Source organism: Arachis ipaensis, chromosome B5 (assembly GCF_059453495.1).
Source record: "Arachis ipaensis isolate K30076 ecotype BB chromosome B5, ASM5945349v1, whole genome shotgun sequence".
Classification (NCBI taxonomy): Eukaryota; Viridiplantae; Streptophyta; class Magnoliopsida; order Fabales; family Fabaceae; genus Arachis; species Arachis ipaensis.
The window spans coordinates 80,729,139-80,745,862 of NC_142440.1; the positions used below are offsets into that span (position 1 = coordinate 80,729,139).

General features: G+C 32.7%; 2 protein-coding genes across 2 annotated transcripts; one reads left to right on the plus strand and one right to left on the minus strand.

Annotated features, from left to right (window-relative positions):
- Positions 1 to 656: 656 nt before the first annotated feature.
- Positions 657 to 4,585, plus strand: LOC107643701 (protein IWS1 homolog 1-like). Its single transcript, XM_088487743.1, has 11 exons — positions 657 to 970; positions 1,072 to 1,588; positions 1,869 to 1,985; positions 2,275 to 2,495; positions 2,611 to 2,740; positions 2,832 to 2,894; positions 3,083 to 3,160; positions 3,350 to 3,441; positions 3,521 to 3,583; positions 3,683 to 3,833; positions 4,059 to 4,585. The coding sequence occupies exons 1-11, from the start codon at positions 951 to 953 to the stop codon at positions 4,155 to 4,157; spliced, it is 1,551 nt and encodes a 516-aa protein (XP_088343869.1). The 5' UTR covers positions 657 to 950; the 3' UTR covers positions 4,158 to 4,585.
- Positions 4,586 to 10,626: 6,041 nt separating this feature from the next.
- Positions 10,627 to 11,241, minus strand: LOC107640736 (protein LNK1-like). Its single transcript, XM_088486566.1, has 3 exons — positions 11,203 to 11,241; positions 10,935 to 11,080; positions 10,627 to 10,777 (listed from the first exon to the last, which is right to left on the minus strand). Exons 1-3 carry the CDS (start codon positions 11,239 to 11,241, stop codon positions 10,627 to 10,629), a joined length of 336 nt encoding a protein of 111 aa, XP_088342692.1.
- Positions 11,242 to 16,724: the final 5,483 nt, after the last annotated feature.

Below are 16,724 nucleotides of genomic sequence, written 5' to 3' on the forward strand. Positions count from 1 at the left end.
CCCCGCCAAGCCACACAACGGCAACCGAAAGCTCCTTTAGTGACGGGACCAAGCATGCTCACCCTCTCGCTCTAGAGGCAATTGTTATGGACCCGGTCCCCGGGTCCCCAAAACTCGAACCAACCTCCGGCCTGATTAACTACGCCTTAGCCCCCCTCGCGACCCGAACCAGCCCTACAATTCCTAACCAACATTCAAAATCAAATATCTATCTTATGTCAATGGATAAAATAAGATAACTACTCCAAACTATATAAAGGGGAGCCAGAAACTCCTTCAGGTACGTTACCTATTCCACACACTATATACTTCTCAGATTTATTCTGACTTGGACGTCGGAGTGTCTTTGCAAGTATCACTCTCCATCGCTCCAAGCAGACAGTCCGACTCCTCGATCCATCTCATAACTTGTACCAGAGACTTCTAGTTCAATATCCACTACAAATAATTTTTTGATGCGATTTGAATTGATTTAAGTTAAAAAGTCAATCAAAGTAATATAATGTATATTGATTCAATCTCAAATGATTTCACATAAATTTGGAATGATTAGCGTATCCAAATTTTAACCAAAAATATTGATCAAATAAATATTAATATCAGTCAAATTAATAAACAAAAAATTTAAAAATAAAAAAGATATAGCCATAGGGAGTATGGTGGAACGTAGCAGTAACTTAGAGCAGTGTAGAGTATCCCAACCCATCTGCATTCTGCTCCCACAAGCCACACGGCCAGCCTGACCTCACCGACCTCGAACCCGAACCCGAACCCTCTGTTCATCTCACCACCGCAACCAAGACCCAACCCATTCGATTCATTCTTGGCTATCGCACCCTTCTTTCTTTTCTCTTCTTATTCTGTTATTCATCAACGGAATACCAACCCCACACAAATCTCTCATATTTCTCAGCTATTTTTCACTGCGCAATCACCACAACAACATCAATATGGGTTACGAAGACGATCCGTGAGTTCCTCTTCTCTTTCTTCCAAAACCATTTTCACCGTCTATCAGGGTTAGGGTTTTTGTTTTCTCCTAATTTAATTTTTTGTTTTCTGCTTTTTCAGGTACCGCGATGAGGACGGAGAACCCTTGATGGATTACGACGACATTCAATCCGATCCCGATCCCGAGCCCCACCACGACGATGCGCTCCTCGATGATTACGAGGACGAAGGAGACGGTGGCGATTGGCGACGCCGCGAGCGGTCGCAGACTCCGGTCTACGACAACGATTCGTCCAAGTCGAAGCCCAGGAAGAGGCTCATCAAGAAGGGAGACACCGGGAGGCAGTCGGTGGCGCCGGAGCTCGAAGATGAGGTGGCGGAGGATGAGTATGAAGGTGGGGCGAGGTTCGCGAGGGAGGGTTCGGAGGAAGGGAGGAAGAGGAAGAAGGGGAAGGAGGGTGGAAGTATGAAGAAGGAGAAGAGGCTTAAGGGGGAGAAAAGATTTGCGAGTGGCGGAAGTGGGAAGAGCGGGTCCAAATTCGGGGGATCTAAGAAAGGGTTTGGTGGAAAAGGAGGGAAGGATCATGACGGTGAAGTTAAGGAGATGTGGGATACTATTGCTGGCGGTGATTCTGAGGTGTTATTATTGTGCCTTTGTGTTTTTTACATGATTTGTTGTTCATCTGATAATTGGATTTCAGTTTGTCGAGAGTTTTAGATGTTTATTCTATTTATTTATTTTGGTAGTTTCAAGCTGGATACTTGATACATTATGTAGTGGCTATGTCTCTAATTTGTCATGCTTGTAGCTTGTGTTTTTGCCCTTGTTGATCAGGGCTAGTTGAAGCTCAAAAAGTTGTTGCTTATTTGATAACGGTTTCCATGCCTCTTTTTTTAACCCGGTTTCCATTATATAGGATGATCATGAGGGTGTTAGGAACGTGGATGATGACAACTTCATAGATGACACGGGGGTGGAAGCTGGTGGTTACTATGGCAGTGATGAACCTCGTTCTCCTGGTGATGCTCCCCAGGTTGGTGATTAATTCTCCTGAATTTTTTTTACTGCTAGATTCCCCTGTAAGCAGAATAGCAGATCCACTGTGTTTGATATCCTTCTGATTAGGATAATGTTTTGGTACCAGTAGCATGTTGTAAACCAAAATATGTGATGGATGTAACTTAAGCTTTCTTTTCATTTCAAGCTATTCGGTCTCTGTTTATGATCTAGTTAGAGACAATTTCGTCAAGAAATCAATTATGGGATTTGTTGCATTGTTTTACTATAAAGCCTTTGTCACCTGACACGTGTTGATTTTCTAGGCAGAGGAAGGTGAAGAGGATGATGAAATTAAGGATCTTTTCAAGATAGGTAAGAAAAAGAAGAAGAATGAGAGAAGTCCTGCAGAAATAGCTTTATTAGTTGAGAACGTCATGGCTGAGCTTGAGGTCACAGCTGAAGAGGATGCTGAACTTAATAGACAGGGGAAGCCTGCTATTAATAAACTAAAGAAGTTGGATCTTCTAACAGAAGTCCTCTCAAAGTAAGCTGTTGATTTTCTGTAATATTAAGTGTGCTCTGGTGTTTCCTTAATATTCTATTTTACTTCTGCATATTTTCTTTGGTAACTTTCCACCAACTATTTGTCTACTTTGCAGGAAACAGCTCCAATTAGAGTTTTTGGACCATGGAGTACTAACTTTGTTGAAGAATTGGCTTGAGCCACTTCCTGATGGAAGCTTGCCAAATATCAACATACGCACAGCAATTTTGAATATTTTAAATGATGTACTGAGTTTTCACCATGATAAATATTTTTTTATTCAATTGCTCTTTCCCAGCATTATTTAGCTCCTTATTAATTGGACATGCTTTGCAGTTTCCTATTGACCTAGAGCAGTATGATAGAAGAGAACAGCTGAAGAAGAGTGGTCTTGGGAAGGTTGTGCTTCAGTTCATCCTTTGGCTAGATGCTCTATTTTTAGCATTTAAAATAACTGTCCTTCTCTCCCCTCATTCCCCCCCTTTTCCTTGTCTTCCCTGGGAAAAAAAATGGGGAAAAAAAGAGCATCAATATGTAGCTTGTTATTCGGAGTCATAACATAAGTGTGATGTATATTGTCTTGACAGGTGATCATGTTCTTATCGAAGTCTGACGAAGAAATCAATGTAAATAGAAAACTAGCTAAGGAACTGGTTGACAAATGGGTAAGTAATCTGTGAAACTCTTGCTTCAGCATGTATCATTTATCTTTCCTTAAAAAATTTACTGATTCTTGAAGACATTATTATTGTATTCATTCTCTTTTTTCACAAGCTATCCATTTTCATCCAGGAGTAATTTTCTTTTTTGTGGACAGATACTTAAAGTGCATCATTTTTGCTTTGTAATTGCAGAGCCGACCCATATTTAATAAGAGTACACGGTTTGAAGACATGAGAAATGCTGAGGAAGACAGGATTCCTTTCAGGAGGCCAACTGTTAAAAAGTGCTCAACCATTCTGATTTGAATTGCTCATCTTAAGCAATATTTGTTTTATGTATTGCAATATGCTGAATTTGTACAGGCTGGCCAATAAAGCAGCAGGGTTGGAATCTAGAGATGGTGATCTTGATTTGGAGTTTTCACAGTAAGTCTTCGGCATTAAGAGATTACTTGTGGAGCAGTGTGAACTAAGTTTTCACTGATTTGTCTTTTAGATGCTAATTGTTTTGAATGTATAATGCAGGCCTAGGTCTGGACAGTCTTCTTCAAGGCAACATGCATCAAGGCCAGAAGCAACACCTTTGGATTTTGTGATCCGTCCCCAGTCTAAAATTGATCCAGAAGAAGTTAGAGCGCGAGCAAAAGCTGCTGCACAAGATCAGCAGAGAATGAAGGTTTGTGCTTTACCTCGGGGTGGGAGTATTTTTCAAAAAAAAAAAAAAAGAAAAAGAAAAGAGAAACCTTGTGATTCCCTGCAATTCTTTAATTTTTTAAGTGTTTGGAGAGTATGTCGCACAAATGTAGAATACTGAGGAAGTGAATATGTAAAATAAAAATAAAAAGTAGAGAGATTAACTGAAGATGCGGATGCATATTCTAAAATTTGTATTTCACCACAGATGAATAAGAAGTTGCAGCAGTTGAGGGCACCAAAGAAGAAGCAGCTTCAAGCTACGAAACTAAGTGTGGAAGGTCGTGGCATGATCAAATATTTGTAAATCTGTTGACTGGTTGAGTTGTTCGCCCCACAAGCTGGATATGATTGCCGTCGTTATAAAGGAGCAACCAGTGACTGCTTCCTTTGAAGACCTGTGTTCTGTGGTCTGAATTTCAAGTTTGGCGGGTTGCTGTTAAAATGCTCTCCGTTACCCCCTGTGCGTTTGTTGTGTATTCATCAATTGCATAAATGATTCCCCCAAGTATGGGATTGTGGTGCACATGCTGTTAATTGTTGTTTAGTAATCAAGCCTCGGTTTGTCATCTCAATTCAATGGCTCTGGAGTCTGTACTGCATCCGTAGTTAGTTTGTTAGTTAGGATGTGTTTGGATCTGGCTTTTTTAAACAAAATATTTTATTTTATGGGAAGAATTTGTTATCAGGAAATGTAATTTATATTCGGATGAAAAATATAAGAAATTCTTAGCATGTAATCTTTTTAATATTTTTTAGATAGTGATAGATTAAAATAAAAGGCACTTTTTGCTGTTTTGAATAAAACTACTTTTATGAAAAAAAGGATTGTTTTCAACCCAAATTTTCTAGATAAAATATATTTTTTTTCTTAAGAAGAAAAAATTCTAGGTCTTGGACATATTTTTATTACGCGATTTGTTTCTTGAATTCAACTTTAATATTAAATTACAGAAACCCGTATTCAACTGCATTTCTTTTTAAAAGTATTTGAGGTTTACATGGGGGTGGAACAATAGTGATTCTCTTTAAATTGATCGCATTAGGTGCGGTAGTTCTACCTTTATCCCAATAAATTTACAACCTACAAATACAAAGATTGGAATACTTGCAAGTACCATAGAGCTTATTAATCGCAGGTGATACACTTTTCCCCGGAGCATCACAACAATTGCTGCACAAAACGAAACCATCATGCCGACCACCAATAAGAAGAGAGCAAGCAATGATATTGCATCAATAGTGATCCTCTTCAAATTGAGCGTATTACATGTGGTGGTTCTAGTTTTATCACAACAAATCTATAATCTACAAATACAACGATTGGAATACTTGCAAGTACCATGGCACTTATTAGTGATACGTTTTTCCTTTGAGCATCACAACAAGTGCTGCACAAAATGTAAGCATCATCCAGGCAACTGATAAGAAGAGAGCAAACAGTAACAATTAAAATCAATTTTTTTCCCTCTAAAATTAAGAGTTTTTTCCCTCTCCCTCTCCCTCTCCCTCTCCCTCTCCCTCTCCCTCTTCCCCCTCCTTTTCTCTATTTCTCTAGTTCATTCACTCCCTCTATCTTTCTTATATCATTATCAATAACTAATTACATTAAAATATTAAAATTGAAATTGAAATATAACTATATTATATTTTATTAACTAATTTAATAACCAAAATATATCACATGACACTCTCTTATTAAAATTAAAAGAAAATATTTTTCTCCAAAAAATTAATAAACTCACTTCTTAAATTCTCTTATCTACCTCTCTCCCTTTTTCTATTTCTCTCTACTCTTTTCACTATATATATAATATTTTATATTAGTAATTTGACAAAACAAAATGTGTTCATAGATATTTTTTCATTACAATTAAAATAAAAATTTTTCTTTATAAAATTAACAAACTCTCTCTCTCTCTCTTTCTTCTTATTTATCTTTTTCTCTATTTTCTCTCATTCTCTATATTTCTCTACCTTTCTATTCTACAAAATAATAATAATAATAATAATAATAATAATAATAATAATAATAATAATAATAATAATAAAAATAAAATAAAATTAACAAAATAATATAATTTAAATTAAAAATATTATTATTATATGCATATTTTTTTAATCAATTTTAAATTTTTATTACTTATCTTTTTAATATATATTTTCACTTCTTTTCATTCAAATATTTATTATATATAATTTAGAGAGAATACTAATGTTGTGATTAAAAGTTAGAATCAAGATTCAATTGTTTAAAAAAAAATATTTTGAGTTAATTTTATAAATATTAATATAAATTTTTTTATGCTCATATCTAATTATATTTTTATAAATATAGAAAAAAATATTATTTTTAAATAGCAAGCATAAAAGTTAATTATTTCTATTTGTGCAACAGACTTAACACCTAATCAAATGTAAAAGTATATACATTAAATTCTTTTAAATTTTAGATAATGAATGTCAAAATTAATTATTAGTAAAAAATTAAACTTTTTCACATGAAAATAATAACTAAAAATCTTATAATTTGATTTTTTTTATATATGGAGATTTTGTAAAAGTAATTTTATTCTATAAATTTTTTGTGTTATAATCTATAATGTCTTGACAAAACCGATAAAATTTTAAAAAATTTATATTCCCGTAATGTTATTACGGGTAAAAATACTAGTATTATATAATCTTATCTTTTATTTGAAAAAATGAGTAAGTAATTGCCTTATATAAATAATTAAAATCAAAAGCAAGTAACAACCCTAAAATTGAAAAAAAAATATTATTATCAATCACTTTTTGATTAAATCAATTTCCAAATCTTTAATTTTTTTCTCTTTTTAAATATTTTTCCTCTTAATTTTCACACCTGTTATAATATATATAAAAATATTTTAATATTAATAATAACTAAAAAAATCTCTATATATTATTGTACATACATAAAAGTAAATTATTTTAAAATTTATTTATTTTCTCATGATATTAAAATTGTAACAGATTAAATAAATTCATTAAAACGTTATATTTTATATATTTTATTCACGAATATGTTATAAATGTATATAACAAAGTTATTAGAATAACTTATTTATATTATTTTATAGCATATTTTTTTTATAATATGAATGCATAAAAATGTAATTTACTGTCACAATAATATTCAATAAAATAAACTAATTAAAAAAATAATTTTTATATTTTAATGAATCTAAAATCAAAATTTTTTATAAGAACTAAGAGAATTTTTTTTATATAACAAGCATCTATTAGTATTTTTTAATTAAAAAATATTAATCATAATTATATATATTATTAAATATATAATATTATATTTAATTATATAATATTTTAATTTTTAACCCCTCTATTAAATTCCTGGATCATCAGTCCCTGGCGGTGGTTCTAGTTTTATCACAACAAATCCATGTTCTACAAATATAATGATTGGAATACTTGCAAGTATCATGGCCAGGGACGAATTAATGGAGAAGGGAGTGAGGCAAGTGCCCTCAGTGAAATTTAAAAATTTGTTAACTAATACATAATAATAAAATTTATTTGTCTCCATTATATAATTAAATTTGATCCATTATAATTGAACTTCACTTATCAATTTCAATAATCTAAAAATAAATAGTAATTTAAGATTCAAATAAATTTGTTATAATAACCTTTAAAAAGGAGTAAAATAATTATAGATTTATTTTTTTATAATTACAACTAAAAAATAAATTTAAAATTTAAAAAAATATGTTTATATACTTAGTGAATATCACTACTATTGTGCCGTGTATATATATATTATATATATTTGATTATTTGTTCAAAATAGAGGTAATTACTAATTTGATATCCAAAAGATCCAAACGCAAAAAAAATAATCGTTAAATAATTTAAAAATTATGATAAAAAATAACTAATAAATATTATATTTATTAAAAGTGACAATTTTTTTTTAATATTTAACAAATGATATATTCATTTAATCTAAATATTTGATAGTCAATAGAATTCAGCCTAATATTTTATTAGATTTGATTATAAATATATAAATTTATTATGTTAAATTAATTTCAAATTAAATAGATTATCTTATTAAACTAATTTTAATATTAAATTAAAAATGACTAATAAAATATTAATCTTATATTGACTATAAAAAATGATTAAATAATAATAATAATAATAATAATAATAATAATAATAATAATAATAATAAAAAATTAAAATAATACTGTTTATTCATTGGTGTTTTTTTTTTAAGTTAACTTTAGTTTTTTCTAGATAACATTAGTTGAAAAAACTTTTTTAAATATAAATATTATAAAGAATTGATTTTGTAATCATATGAGAGATGAATTTTTAAATGATTATTTAACGACATATATAAAAAAAAGACATTTCATTGTATTGACAATGAAAAAATTATTTAATTTTTTAAAATATAAAACCTAAAAAAAATGAAATTTTAATTTATGTATTATTATTTAAAATATTATTTTAGTATTTTAATTTGTTGATTAGATAATTTAAAGATTAATTATATTTTATAATAACAAAATATAATTATAAAAATTATTATTATATTATATATATTTTGCCTCCACTCACAAAACTTTCTGGATCCGTCACTGATCACCGCACTTATTAGCAGCGGGTGATACGCTTTTCCTTTGAGCATGATAACAAGTGCTGCACAAAACAAAACTATCATGCAGACCACCAATAAGAAGAGAGCAAACAATGATATTGCATTTGCTACAATGAAGACGGTAAATACCTTGTCATGCAGGAACATGGGCACACCAGTGTTCTGGTTGCCGCAAAGAAGATTGTGATGATACGAGTACCAACAATGGTGAAAGCACCAGCTGTGTTTTGACCCACTTCTCCCCTGCTTTCTCCAGTTCTTGGTGTTGTTCTTTAAATACTTGGTTTTTTTCCAGCATTGTTCTTGCAGCTCCGATGCACCAAGAAGAACAACTCTTTTTCTGCAGGCACTTCAGAATTTCATAAACCCTACGATGTGTCTTTTTCTTTTTATATATTTCCTTGATTCCTGAGATATTCAATGAAATCAATTCTTTAGAGACTTAAGTTGTTGCACAACATAAAGCTAAAAATAAAAATTTAACAATTTTAATAGTATTGAATTTTGAATGAATAAGCCAACGAATACAAGCAGCTGATCCGAAAAAAAAAGTTCTAATACTTGACATATTTTTTTTTTTCATTAAGCTATTTCATTGAGGGATATTCTGCTGATAAAACACATCATATAAATTATGAAACGCTAATTCAAAGACGTAAATTGAAAATTTTCTTTTCCTAAAAATATATAATAACAAGAATTACGTACACAAAAGTTGGGCAAAAAAGAGTTCCTACGATGATATCGAATGTTAATTGATTTAATAAAGAAAAAAAATATTTTTTTTGGTTTTAATTTTAGGCAGTTCAATTTAATATGCGTTCTTTTGTTTGTTTTTTGTTGTATGTGATGTAGTTTTGACCAGGCATAATTTAACTCAATTTAATGAGAAAAGAGTGCATTCTATAAATACATACATGCAAAAGCTTCCATAGATATTCCTAAGTCCAAGGAAACACTTGATTCGATCTCAATGTCTATTTTCAAAACTGCAAATGAAAGCAGAATTAGGAAGTAGTTAGGTGAAGAATACTTATATTCTTAAAGAAGAATACTTCTAACTAATTTGGGTTGGTCAAATGGTCAACTCCCTCCTTTGTTTAAGGAACTGTCGGGGGTTTGAATCCCGCCTTATGCATACAACAACTCATTGGCCAATAATAGACCCTTAAATGAAGATCAGATTTACGACGAATTAGTCCAAAGAAATGTACTTCTTCCATGTGCATTTTACATTATCACACAACTAAAAAATGGATTAATACAGACAGATTTACAGACAGATTTAGTCTTTATTACAGACAAATTTTTTGTTACCGACGAAATTACCGACGGGTTTTGTCCCTCTGTAAAAGCCCCGTCGAAAATTATTTACCGACGGATTTTTTTTCCGTCGGAAAATTACCGACGAATTTTTACCAGTTACCGACGGATTTTTCCTCTGTGAATTCTCCATCCATTTCCCGAAGGCGACGAACTTTTCGACAGATTTTCCGTCTGTTATTACAGACGGATTTTCCAACGGATTTTTCGTCTGAAATTACAGACGGAAATTTTCAGACGGATTTTCCGTCTGTAATTTGAACTTTGGAAAATCATCTCACATTCTGATTACAGACAGAAAATCAGTCTGTAAATCTGTCAGTAAGGTAAAATAGAATTTTTTTATTTTTCTAATTACAAAATAAATTTATTTTCATACAAAATAAATATAAATTTAATACAAATTTTATCTAATTTTATTCGAATATTTATAATATTTCAAAAAATAAACAAATTCATCGTATTATCAAACTAAAAGAAAAGTACTATAAATAAACATGTCAATATAATTCAAAATATAAACAAAGTATAATCCCCAAGCAACACTAGTTTACAAGGAAATACATGAGCACAGACTGAACATTAGTTGTTCAATTCTTCTAAGATCCATTCAACATTTTCTCTTTCTCCTGGCGGCTTGTTCTGCTAAGATCTATGGGTTTCTTCTGCGTGCCACAATAATTTTTGGAGGAGTGGAGGAGTGATAACCACTACAGAAAGCATAGAAAAACAATTGAATAAAGAAAATGAAGCAAGAATCAAACGATTATATTCTACTTCATTCATTTAAACATGTTAAGAATTAATGAAAGCATACCGTGGCACTGGATTTGAAAGGTATAGTATCATAAGGATGTGACATTGATTGATCATGGGGCCTATAAAACAGTAAGTGTGCTATAGATCGATCAATGGGGTTTGTGTCAGTTTCCATATCCATGAATCTCATACACCTGAATGAAGTTGCAGGTTATACTTATCAAGAAGATTAAATAGCATTATATTTTTGCAATAAATTAAAAAAGTTTGTTTAACAATACTTTCTATGCACTGACATTAAGTACTTATAACTCTGAGCAATTAAACTGAAGTGAAGACAGCAACCAATACCTGCTACCATTATGTGGCACCATTGATTTGCATGCTTGATCATCTCTGGTGCAACCATTTGCAATGGAGTCATTATGTCTTTGCTCGGCACTCTTAGCCAAACGGTATAGACTATCCCTTAGGCACAATTTGGTTCTAATATCCAACTGTAGCCAAGCAAAATTTTGTTACCGAAGTAAATTATAATCAATGAAACTGATGAACTTACAACAATAATTATAAATAGATAACAATTTTAGCATTAAAGCTTTACATCTTGGAACCTTACCAAAGAATGAAAAAGGAAAAGAAAGACTCTCACGGACATGCCTTAAAACACTGATGGCAGTGCCAAACTTCAAAGAGTCACTAGATCTTGAAGATAATGTCACCCATGAAAAGGATAGGCCTACTAGGGAGGAGAGACTATTTCTTCCTGATTTGCATATAGAACAAAGCCCTCAATATGCCACAAATTTATTACTTTGACATTTCTTGTATTCTCAATCAACTGAAGAATTTTCTTGTAAGGAGATAATATTCGACTGAGATCCCTCTCATCCAAAACTTGTGATAATTCAGAGTTCAATTAGAGAATTAGATATCTTATAGATTCATGCTAAAAGATATCACACATATTGCCAACCACCATTGTGGTTCAACCAAAGATTTCAAGATGACGAGTCAATTGATAGCATCGTTTACAATAAGAAATTTTAAGCTCACAAATTAGGACTTAGGAATATAGCTACCATACTCACAAGAGCTATTTATCAGGTAATAAAGCATTAATGACAATAATAATGATCAAGTCATATCTAGTTACCTCAAGTTGCATAAGTTCACAAACCATGCTGAGATCAGCCATCGATGGTTGGGTGCTATCACACAGAAAGCTTTCACTATCTCCATTGAGCTAGAAATCCTCCAGTGCTTTCAGAGAAGATAATAAAACTTTTTCTACTTCAGTAGCTACTTTTGGATTCAGTTGACGGCCAAGGGCAGGTGCTAGTGTAGTATGTATTACATAATTCACTGCAAAGTCATTCAACAAATGATGGATAATAACCACATTCCTGGATTTTCTTCTAGTAATTAATCGCTAAGTAGCATACAAGTCTATAGAAAAAAAATCAACTGTTCATGGCTAGTTACATTACTTAAAGGAGTTCAAAATGGAAATTAGAATGTATCTACCTGCTTCATATTGTAAATTAGAATAATGCCAATCCATTACTGAGTTAATTTTGGCTCTTCTAGACAGCTCAGTTGGATACCTGATGAATCAAAATGGAAGATGTTATAATTTATTAAGTTATTTATTCTAATCTCTGTCACCCTAATCTATCCTTTCAATGAACATACAGAAATGAGAGAAATGAACCCAAAATCGTGTTTTACTAAAGGACAATGTAACAGTTCAATTCTGAAATCTACGAGTTCCCAAGTAATGAGTACTTTATAATGATTGGAACAATAGCAGTTCATCAGGTCACAAGAAGTAGATGAGATGGTTCTACTAACTAGTGGTCAGCAATTCCAGCAAAAGCAGAAGCAAGATATACTAGGATTGCATGGCTGCCTGTGGTGTTTTTGTACTAGGAGTATTTTAAAACTTAGTCACTTGGATCAACTGATCTGGGATTGCCAACTGAAAATCCACTATCAAGAGCAACATAGCTACAAAGCATTTAGTAATCCAAAGAGATGCTGGGCATCAATGCTCCTAGGAAGAAATTTTGAGCCATGTGTATATGGTGAAGAAATGTTGAGCAAAATTGAGTCTAAAGGTTGCTGCAACATTTGCCACCAAGCCTTCATTAAAGAATAAGCTTTTTAAGCAAAGGAAAGAAAGAAAAAGCTCACAGGGATCAATCAAAAAGCAAGACAATATAGCAGCAACTCTAGTGAACCTTTAAGGAAACATTTCTTATCTATCAGAAAAGAATAAATGAGCTGCATTTGTCTGCATAAAACCCCATGAACCAAGTTCAATTATCTGCTAAATAAGGACATGCATGCTTCTCTGTTTCATTTCATTTCCTCTTATGTTTAGTGCTTGCTTGGGGACAAGAAAGGTTTAAGTTTGGTGTTGTGATGACAAGTCATCTTATGCTAGCTTTTCAAGCATTTTTCACTTGTTTCATTAGGTTTTATGCACTTTTTGCATTGTAAGTAAGTGATTTGGAGTGGATTTGCATGGTTTTGTTGAATCAATCAACCATCCTTTATTTGACACAAAATCATAAGGTTTAAGCTAGAATTAGTTAGTTTTTGAATGATTTATAAACCTTGTGAATTTGGTGATGCTTTGATTGGTTATTTTGGTTATTTGTAGGTGAAGAAAAGAAAGAAATCAAGAAAGCGTGCCTATTAAAGTGTGGCTTAAGGGAATGAAAGCGTGGCATTCAAGCACAACCAATGCCATAGCGCTCAAAAAGTGAGCGTAGCGCTCAAAAAGTGAGCACTGGTGTGAAGAAAGCCAAGCACCCAAGACCAAGGGAGCAAGAGGCATGGTGCTGCGTTGAGAAAGTTAACTGAGCGCCCAAGGAAGCAAGCAAAATGAGGAGCGCTCAGTTTACTCATTTACCTTTATCGTGCCTCAACCAAAAGAAAATTAAGGCGTAATACCAAGGAGTGAAGCAACCAAGGTTCGAACCTTGCACCTGAGGAACCAAGAAAAGTGCTACAAGCAAGAAAAATCATGGCACAGCACATAAAATGCATTCACCAATTTTCGAAACAAGCACCTAGGGAGCAAGGAGGAAGCGCAATACAAGGAAGGCAAGGGCGCTCAGTTTCCTTACTTAACTGAGCGCTACTTCACTAAGTGCTTGGCACAAAAGAATTTCTCACACAATGCAACCAATGAGATTTGAAGAGGAGTCCAAGAGCATATGCAAAGGGCGCTGTGTGAAGTTCATAAACTGAGCGCTAGTGTTTCACAACTTGTTAGCTCCAAATTAGCTTTACCATGGTTCGAATTGGGAGCCCACTGATGAGAGGAACTTTTGCGTGGTCTAGAAATTTGCGGATAAATCCTCGTTGCAAGTATAGTTTCTAAACCTTCAAAAGTCCTTTCATACAAACGTTTTGGTTGTCACAAGTAACAAACCCCTAAATAAATTGATAACCGAAGTATTCAAACCTCGGGTCGTCTTCTCAAGGAATTGCAGGGAGGTGTTCTTATTATTGGTTATGAGTTGTAAATTGGGGTTTTGGATTAAGGTAAAAAGTTAGTTGAATGACAAGTAAAATAAATAAATAACTGTAAAATAAACTTTTGGCAAGGTATGAGAAAGTGGAATTTCTATCCTAGTTATCCTTATCAGATGTGAAGAGAATTGGGTTTTAATCACACTTTGTTAACCTCTAACTATGAAGGTAAATCAAGTGGACTGATTAGCTTGATTCTCAAGTCCTAGTCAACTCCTGTGGAGAGACTAGCTTTAGAGCAATCCTAGTTCAATCAGAATCTGCCAATTTCAATCACTTGCTGAGTTTGATAATTCAAGTGTTACTGATTTCTTAACCAAGACCAAAAAGGAGAAAAGTAAATCTATTGGAATAAAAATGTCTTCAGATGGGAATAACAATAATGTAAAGAAAGCAATAATAAACTGAAATACCTCAATTAGCACTAATGAAGATATCAAATGTAACATGGAAGAGTTCATAAATTAAATTAGAAAAATAAATAAAAGGAACATTGAACCTGGGATTGAGAGTCACTCCTAAAACTAAGAGAAGTCCTAAATCCTAATCCTAAGAGAGAGGAGAGAACCTCTCTCTCTAAAAACTACATCTACTCCTAAAATTGTGAATGTGAAAGCTTCCTTATGTATGGATGCATTCTCCAACTTTATAGCCTCTAATCTATGTTTTCTGGGCCGCAAACTGGGTCAAAAACAGCCCAGAAATTGCTGGAGAAGAAATCTGCCACGCTGGTTTTTCGTCACTGCGATGCGGCCGCATGGAGCACGCGTTCGTGTCGCCTAGCATCAGGGCAACCATAGCATATTATATATCAAATCGAAGCCCTGGACGTTAGCTTTCCAACGTAACTGGAACGACATCGTTTGGACCTCTTTAGCTAAAGTTATAGCTGTTTGAGTGCGAAGAGGTCAGGCTGGACAGCTTAGCAATTTCTCCAACTTTCTTGTATTCCTTCCACTTTTGCATGCTTCCTTTCTATCCTCTGTGCCATTCCTGCCCTATAATCTCTGAAATCACTTAACACACATATCAAGGCATCTAATGGTAATAAGAGAGGATTAAACATTGGGAACTTAAGGCCAAAGAAGCATGTTTTCAATCAAAGCACATAATTAGGAAGGCAAATGTAAAACCATGCAAATAGTATGAATAAGTGGGTAAGGACTTGATAAAAACCACTCAAATGAGCACAAGATAAACCATAAAATAGTGGTTTATCAACCTCCCCACACTTAAACATTAGCATGTCCTCATGCTAAGCTCAAGAGAAGCTATAAAGGAATGAAGAGGAAAGTAAGAATGTATGAAATGCAACCTATCTATATGAATGCAACTACATGCAAAATGATTCTACCTACTTAGTTAAAAGTAAAAAAATCCTTCAAGAAGAAATATGAACTGGATTTCACTAATTCAAATCATGAAAATGAAGTACAAATAGACTTGCAAGAAGAAAATAGCTCATGAAAGCAGGGAACAAGGAATTGAGCATCGAACCCTCACTGGTAGTGTATACACTCTAATCACTCAAGTGTTTTAGGTTCGATTCTCTCAATTCTCCACTAACCTTGCTTTCTAAGGCTTGCTCTTCATCTAACAATCAACATAAATTTAATACACAGATACACATATCAAGAGGTCTTTTAAGGGTTGTAATGGGGTTAGGGTCAAGGTAGGATTGTATTTGGTCAAGTGGACTAAAATCTGAATCCTTAATTAACTTAAACTTTCCACCTAACTTTAGACAATCCATGTAATCATAATACCACATCTAACTATCCATTAATTATGTTTTCCACATATTCATGCATTTTAATTTTAAGTACAGTACATATGCATTGCTTTCACCACTTTGGGATATTTTGTCCCCTTTTTCTTATTTGCTCTTTTTTTATATATATATATATATTTTTTTTTTCTTTTATTTTTCTCAATGCATATGATTAAGATATTGAATGCATGAATCATGTTCTAAACATTTCTTTCACATTTTCATAAAGATATATAATACCCAATTCTTAAACCAATTGTTTCCAAATCCACTTTTCCCCACACTTAATTCATGAGCACTTTCACTAGTCTAAGCGAACCAAGGATTCAAATTAAGGACATTACTGTTTTTCGCTTAGAGTTAATGATGTACTAAAGTAAAGAACAAAGGGGTAAAATAGGCTCAAATTGATTTGCAAAGGATAATGAAAGGTAAGGCCATATGGGTATGTAAGCTTAGTGAAACAAAGGCCTCAATCGTGTAAGTCTATGCATACATCAAACCATGGAAATATAGAATTAAGCAAGACAAAGATCACAATTTTAAAGAGAAAAACACACATCAAAAATAAATTATTGGTTGAAAAAATGCAACCAATTCAAAAGGCTCAAAATCTCACAAGTTTTGTGTGTTCGAGCTCTAAACCATGTTCCAGTATAATATCTCTTCAAACAAGTGTAACATTAAATTTTATTCAAATTAGTGAAATACTCTTAAAAGGTTTCTTGAAAAAGAAAATATTACTTCAACCAAGTGGCAAAGTATGCATAAAATCAAACAAACAAATATGCAATCAAACATGCAAATGTAACAACTAACAAGGA

Excerpts from the sequence above, each read along its gene's own strand:
- LOC107643701 (XM_088487743.1), top strand. The coding sequence starts at position 951 with ATGGGTTACGAAGACGATCC. Across the intron at positions 1,986-2,274 it reads CTCCTGGTGATGCTCCCCAG|GCAGAGGAAGGTGAAGAGGA; the intron begins GTTGGTGATTAA and ends TTGATTTTCTAG. Across the intron at positions 2,741-2,831 it reads TTTTGAATATTTTAAATGAT|TTTCCTATTGACCTAGAGCA; the intron begins GTACTGAGTTTT and ends CATGCTTTGCAG.
- LOC107640736 (XM_088486566.1), bottom strand. The coding sequence starts at position 11,241 with ATGTCCGTGAGAGTCTTTCTTTTCCTTTTTCATTCTTTG. Across the intron at positions 11,081-11,202 it reads TTTTCCTTTTTCATTCTTTG|TTGGATATTAGAACCAAATT; the intron begins GTAAGGTTCCAA and ends GCTTGGCTACAG. Across the intron at positions 10,778-10,934 it reads GTGCCACATAATGGTAGCAG|GTGTATGAGATTCATGGATA; the intron begins GTATTGGTTGCT and ends AACTTCATTCAG.